Consider the following 6,745-nt stretch of genomic DNA (forward strand, 5'->3'; position numbering starts at 1 on the left):
GGGGGGAGAGAAGGTGGCCCGCAGAGGTCCCCACCCTGCTGAGAAGACAGGCACGTCGACCAGAAAGACAGGCAGGGCTTCTAGCCATTGGAGTCTGCCAGCCTCCACTGGCCAAGGCCTACCTCCAGCTGATGCCCTCTAGGGTGGCAACGTCTGCGGGATCAAGGAAGGTGGGCATGGAGTGGTACAGCTGGCAGAGGTGCTCGGTGATCACAAGGCAGCAGGGGCTGCTCTGTACTAGGTAGGTGGCAGCTGCCGGGGAGGCCACACTTAGCAGGAGCAACAGGTTCTCCTGGGCCTTCAAGGCCACTCGGCTTTTCTGGGGGGAGGATGACATCAGGGGCATGCACCCGATGCCCAGACCACCCCCCCACAGTTCACCCGGTCCCTTCCCGCTGCCCCAGCCCGCTCCATCATGCCATCACTGAAGCCAGCACCTTGCTCTTGCACAGCCCGGCCAGGGAGGTAATCAGGTTGCTCTCTCCAATCCCACCGTCTGGCTCCTCGGCCTCCTTGGGCTGTGGGGGGTGTGCAGCCCCGGCCCTCGCCTCCCCCGGCTCCCTGTTAGGAGCGGCCTCGTGGCTGGCTGTCTCTTTAGGCGGGGGGACGGGGTATCTGGGTGCCTTCTTATTAGCGATCATCTTTTTACCCTGAAGAGAAGGTCGGGGAAGGTCAGATCAGGCCAGGTTAGGCCCCAAGGCCCCCTTCAGAACTGAGGACACACTGGAGGTCAGGGCCCCAGCACTGAGAGGGAGGGAAACTGCTTGAGGACCTCCCCCTTGACGACCTGCGCTCTCTGTGTTCACTCAGTTGGCCAGAGTGGGGGCTCGCCCTCCTACTCCTGTTCCCCATAGAGGTACTCACTTCCAGGATATAGGTGAGCAGGGCTGGGTCCTGCTGGATCTTGGAGCAGAGGACGGTGGTGAACTGAACCTCTTCCTTTTCTGTAAGGGACCCAGGGACGGTCCCACCCAGCCGGAGAAGTTTCTGGAAGAGAAGCAGGGCAGAAAAAGGAGGGCATGGGGTGGCCATTTGTCTCCAGTCCTCACCCGAGGGCCCCCCCCTTGGCTTCTTGGCCTCTCACCTGCACGGGCCTGTGGACGTTGAGGTAATGCAGGAGGGGGTGCTGCACCTGGGCCAGAACTTTGCTGAAGAATTGGAACACTTGTTGCCGCATGCCGGGGGGGTACTGAGGGCCAGAGGACAGAGCGCTGCTCAGAAGTGGAAGCTCTGTCCACAGAGCTTGCGTTCGCGAGAGGCACCTGGCTCTTTCCTGCCCACAGGTCACTGCTCCATGGGCACTCTATCCTCCCACGCTGCGGGATTTGAAATCACCCTTCAAGCACTGTACTACACTACACAGTACACTTCACTGCACTACAGACACACACACATACACTACACCACACTGCACACTACACTACACACACCACACCACACTACACACACACATACGCTGCACCACACTGCACACTACACTACACACCACACTACACTACACACACACATAAGTTGCACCACACTGCACACTACACTACACACACCACTACACTGCACACTACACTACACACACACATACACTGCACCACACTGCACACTACACTACACACACCACTGCACTACACACACACACACACACACACACACACACACACACACACACACACACACGCCTTCTCTCCCTGGGACTGTCTGGCAGTGGCAAACAGCTGTGTGACTTCATGAGCTTCTCCCACCTCTGTCTGTTAGCACTTAAGCTCCGTGGGAGCGGGAGTTCCCATCCATTTCAATCACTACCTGTAGCCCCAGCATCTAGAACAGCACCTGGCACAGGGCTGGAGCCCAGGACATGTTTGTTGACTGAATGCTGACACTGAGAAGCTGCCCAAGTAAATAAACAAGGGCCATAGTCCCTGGGGTGAATGGAATGTTCTAAAACAGCTGCAGACCCCTTTCTGTTAGCTCCCCCGCCCTCAGGTCGAGACTGGGAGGGATGCAGCAGAGACACTAGGGGCCGGCGGTTTGCACGCTCAGCTTGCAGCTGGAGGCTCCCTTGGAGGCACTCCGGGCCTGGTCCTTAGCCCCTGCCCACCTCGGCCTTGCCCAGCGTGCACAGGGTCTCCAGGATCTTGTGCTGCAGCAGGTACTCCAGGCAAGGCCCGGCCTCACCAGCGGCCGCCTGCTGCTTCTCCTCGTACACCAGGATGTCCAGCATCTGCTTCAGCCGCCAGGGAATGTCTGTTTTCTTGACCGGGGTGTTCTCATCTGAACGGAGATTTGGGAAACAGGGATAAGTGGGATGAAGAGGGACCCCGCTCCTGAGAAGACCTGCCTCACTCCTGCCTTGGCAGAGAAGAGAGAAGCTGGGGGTGGGGGACGGGCCAAACCCCAGAGGGGCTCAGAGGGCTGAGGGCCACCTGGAGCAGACCTACCTGCTGAGGAGACCCAGCCTGCTTCGAACCAGGCCCAGAAGAAATAGGAGTTTGTAGTTAATGCCTCTGCCCTTTGGATGTGGCCAGATCTAGCCCTTAGACTTAGAGGGAAGGTATGCATGCCCCCTGTGACTGGCTGTGACCCCACAGGACATGTCGCTAGAGTGGCCTGTCAGCTTTGGGCCAGAGTTAGAAGCCAGGTGCCTAGGGTCTCTGTTGCCTAACTTAGAAGCTATAGTCTCTTCCTGAGAAATTATCTCCTGCGACCAGTTTGTGTTCCTTGTACACTCAGGGAAACCAAAACTCTGGTTTTACCAAGCAGAAAAATGTGTGTCCTACCCGCCGTTCATGTTGCCATGGGCCTGAGAGCAGCAGCGAGCTAGCTAGTAAGCCTTTGTCAGTCACCCATTTCAGTAGGCTCAGGGGAGAGAGAGAACTAAGAACAACAAAAACCAAACTCACTACCATCTGGGTGATTCCAACTCATAGAGACCCTTCCAGGACAAGGCTTCTTTACTAGAGCAGAAAGCCTCCTCTTTCTCCTGCAGAGTCTCTGGCTGGTGGATTCAAACCCCTAACCTTGTGGTTGGCAGCCCAACACATAAACCCCTGCACCGCCACCCAATACCTTATCTCAGTGGATAGCCAACCCAAACCAAACACACTGCTGTTGAGGTGATGCTGAGTTCATAGCAACCCTGTAGGGCAGGGTAGACCGGCCCCTGTGGGTTTCCAAAACTGTGACTCTTTACAGGGGTAGAAGGCCCATCTTTCCCCCACCGAGTGGCGGGTGGCTGTAAACTGCTGACCTTGCGATTAGCAGACAAACACAGAACTCACTACGCCTCAGGCCTCGTTCATTACTGCGGGATTGGCCTTGGAGCGCCCCCTAGCTTCCATTTAAGGTATAGGCTCTCTGAGCAAGCCAGCCGGCCTCACCCACTGCCAGCTCGAGCTCTCCACTCCTCTAGCGGCTGTTCTGGAGGAAGCCGGGCCCAGAAGGGGCTAAGTCAGGCTGGCTCTGCCGGGGCTCTCCCAAGAGATCATCCCAGTGAGTCCTTCCAGTCTGCGTGCAGTGGTTCTCAACATGGGTGGGCTCTCCCCTCAGGCAGCAGCTAGCAAAGCCTGGCAATGTCTCCGGTTGTCACCTGACGGGGACACTCCTGGCATCCTTGGTAGGGGTCAGAGCCACTACCGAACACCCTGCAGGGCACAGGAGAGTCCCCACCACAGAGAGAGACCCACCTCAAAATGTCTGTGCTGAGGGCAGGGGCCCTTTGAGGGCCCCTCTTTAAAGCGTCCAGCAATGACTTTCTAAAATTCCTGAGCTGGGTGAGGTGACAAGAAAAGCTTCAGAAAAGATGTGGGCTGGAAGCAAACCTTGGTCTGGATTCCAGGAGGTGGAAAGCCCAGGATGCAGGATGAGACTCTGTGGTATCTAGTCTGGCCACTTTGGTCTGACCCACTCAATAGCCATCCTAAAAGGTGACCCAAGACTTTGGCTTACTGGGGTGTCGGCTTGGGAAGACTGACATGCCATATACCTTGGTTTTTATTCTCCTCCTGCCCTGAAAGAGTTACAGTCTTGGAAACGTACAGGGGCAATTCTACCTTGTCCTATGTTGCTGTTAGGGACATGAGTCAGTTCCGACCCATAGCGACCCTGTGCGCAGCAGAGGAAACACTGCCGTGCCCCCCACAATCATTCTCACACCTGAGCCCATTGTTGTAGCCTTCCTCTTTTTCACTGCCCGGGCATCCACTTTATCAAGCATGATGTCCTCCTCTAGAGACTGGCCTCCCCTGTCAATATGTCCCAAAGTATGTAGGACTGAGTCTTGCCATCCTTGCCTCTAAGGAGCACTCTGGTGGGTACTTCGTCCAAGACAGGTCAGTTTGTCCTTTTGGCAGTCCATGGTACTGTCAATGTTCTTCCCCAGCCCCACAATTCAATGCAGCAACTCTTCTTCGGTCTTCCTTACGTGATGTCCAACTGTCACATGCATGTGAGGAAGAACACCATGGCTTGGGCCAGGCGCATCTTAGTCCTCAAAGTAACATCCTTGCTTTTCAATACTCTAAAGAACTCTTGTGCAGCAGATTTGCTTAATGCAACACATCTTTTCATCTCTTTTTAAATATATTTTTATTAATTGGGATTTAATACATGTATCATATTATTCCATAGTTTAATGACATCCAGAATTGTACAACTGCTACCACAACCAGTTTCCAAACATTCTTTTTCTACATGGACTCCTTGACATCATCTCCCCTGCACCCCACCTCTTTTGATCTTTTGGCTGCTGCCTCCATGAGCATCGATTGTGGATCCAAGCAAGACAATCCTTGACACCTTCAACCTTTCTCCCATTTATGTTACCTGTTGATCCAATTGTGAGAATTTTGGTCTTCTTTACACTGAATTGCAATCTATACTGAAGGCTCCAATCCTTGGTCTTCATCAGCAAGTCCTCCTCCCTTTGAGCAAGCAAGACTGTGCCACCTGTATATTGTGGGCTGTGAATAAGCCTTCCTCTAATACCAATGTCATATTCTTCATATAAGCTAGCTCCTCTGATGATCTGCTCAGCCTACAGATTGAACAAGTACGGTGAGGATACAACCCTGATGTTCACCTCTCCTGGTTTTAAACCATCAGTATGCCCTTGCCCTGTTCCCACAACGGCCTCTTGATCCATGTACAAGTTCCACATGAGCACAATGAAGTGTTCTGGAATTCCCATTCTTCTCAAGGTTATCCATAGTTCATTATGACCCGCACAGTCAAATGCCTTGCCAGTCAATAAAGCAAGTAAACATCTTTCTGGTTTTCTCTGCTTCCAGCCAAGATGCATCTGGCACCAGCAGTGATACCCCTTGTTCCCATCCTCTTCTGAACCAGGCCTGAACCTCGGCCCTCTCCTAAAGGATCACTAGAAGTTGGCATTGACTCGAGGCGGCGAGTTTTGCTTTTCTTTGACTCTGAATCTCACCTTGGGAAATGTCCTCTTAGTTCGCTGAAGGGAGTTCAATAATTCACTGCCTTTCTCTTCTCGTGAGTTACCAGTTTTCAAGCCCACCAACTGCTCCATGGGAGACAGATGGGGCTGTCTGCTCTATATGAAGACCCACAGACTTGAAACCCTGCGGAGGGTGGCTTTGAGCTGGAATGGACTCGATGGCAGTGGACTTGGTTTGGTGCTTCTCTTTCTCATGGGGAGCACTAAACGCATGGGTTCCCTACTCAGTGGGAGCTGGGGTGAGTGCAAAGCCAGCCCAGTGACATGCCCTCCTATAGCTCCTCCCCCTGAAGGCCACCATAGAGCCAGGTGAGTCAGCAGCCGAAGGTGGGGAGCAGAGGCCAAGGCACCAGGCCTGCTTGATTCGGACCAGTCTCCCTGCCTCTATCAGCGCAGCTCCAGTGCCGAGCTCCTGGGCAGTGGTCTCTCTGAGCTTCATGAGGGACTCGGCTTACCTCCTCCTTCCCCTCCCACCAGGCCCCCAGCTGGGGCAGTGGTTCAGGCCCTACCTGTGCTTTCGATGTAGTAGTGAGTGATGCCCTTCCAGTGCTCCACAAAGGCCTCTAGCAGATTAATGCTGGGTTCCCACTGAGGAGAGAGCAGAGACAAGCCATCAGAGACAAGCCATGTGGTGGCCACAGTGGCAAGGCTCACTGCCACTGGCCCTCGGCAGTCCCCGATGGATGGCCCAAGCCCGGCGCCGGGGTCTGGAGGAGGCCCACTGCTCCAAGGTGTTCGAAGGGCAGAGTGACACGTACAAATGGTCTATTTGTCGACCGTCTCCTGGCCCTTCTCCCCTGAAGACACCCCCTTCCTGGAAATGCTGTCTCCCACCTCATGCAAGGAGTTGGCAGTCCCAACCTGGCTGCTATCAACTCAAGTCAGCCCCCAACTCATGGTGACCCCCACGCCCCCACCCCCAGCACCAGAAAAAAACCAAAAACAACATTGCTCCTCCTGGGCTGGAGGGCCAAGGCTATTGGTGGGGAAGCAGATGTGGACACAGACCACTTCTGTCCCATGTGGAACTGGTACAGCGAGGTGGTGGCCAGTTACCATTGAGTCGGTGCTGACTCCTGCCGGCTCTGGGTGTACAGAACCGGCTCCCTAGAGTTTTCTCAGGGCTGAGACCTTGCAGAAGCAGATCACCAGGTCTGTCTTCGGAAGTGCCTCTGGGTGGGTTCAAACTGCCAGCTTTTGGGTTAGCAGCTGCGTTCCTAACCGTCTTGGCCACCCAGGGACTTCACAGTAGAGGTACTTAGAAGACAGCAGGAGAACCCCGGAAAGCAG

The 6,745-nt window shown here is 54.6% G+C and overlaps 1 protein-coding gene across 2 annotated transcripts in view; it reads right to left on the reverse strand.

The window, feature by feature from the left end:
* FHIP2B (FHF complex subunit HOOK interacting protein 2B) overlaps positions 1-6,062 on the reverse strand; it is an 11,604-nt gene extending 5,542 nt beyond the window's left edge. The window contains exons 1-6 of one of the 2 annotated variants that reach the window (XM_030884606.2): positions 5,965-6,062; positions 2,093-2,265; positions 1,085-1,189; positions 865-987; positions 438-650; positions 123-319 (exon numbers count right to left, since the gene is read on the reverse strand). In XM_030884606.2, the coding sequence (XP_030740466.1) occupies positions 123-319; positions 438-650; positions 865-987; positions 1,085-1,189; positions 2,093-2,215 (761 nt within the window). In that variant the 5' untranslated portion in view covers positions 2,216-2,265; positions 5,965-6,062. The remainder of the gene's footprint in view (positions 1-122; positions 320-437; positions 651-864; positions 988-1,084; positions 1,190-2,092; positions 2,266-5,964) is intronic. The other variant, XM_045286887.1, reaches the window with a different exon arrangement.
* Positions 6,063-6,745: the final 683 nt, after the last annotated feature.

This window comes from Echinops telfairi, unplaced genomic scaffold (genome assembly GCF_000313985.2).
Source record: "Echinops telfairi isolate 266 unplaced genomic scaffold, ASM31398v2 ScPeMD7_9;HRSCAF=40, whole genome shotgun sequence".
In the NCBI taxonomy this organism is placed as follows: domain Eukaryota; kingdom Metazoa; phylum Chordata; class Mammalia; order Afrosoricida; family Tenrecidae; genus Echinops; species Echinops telfairi.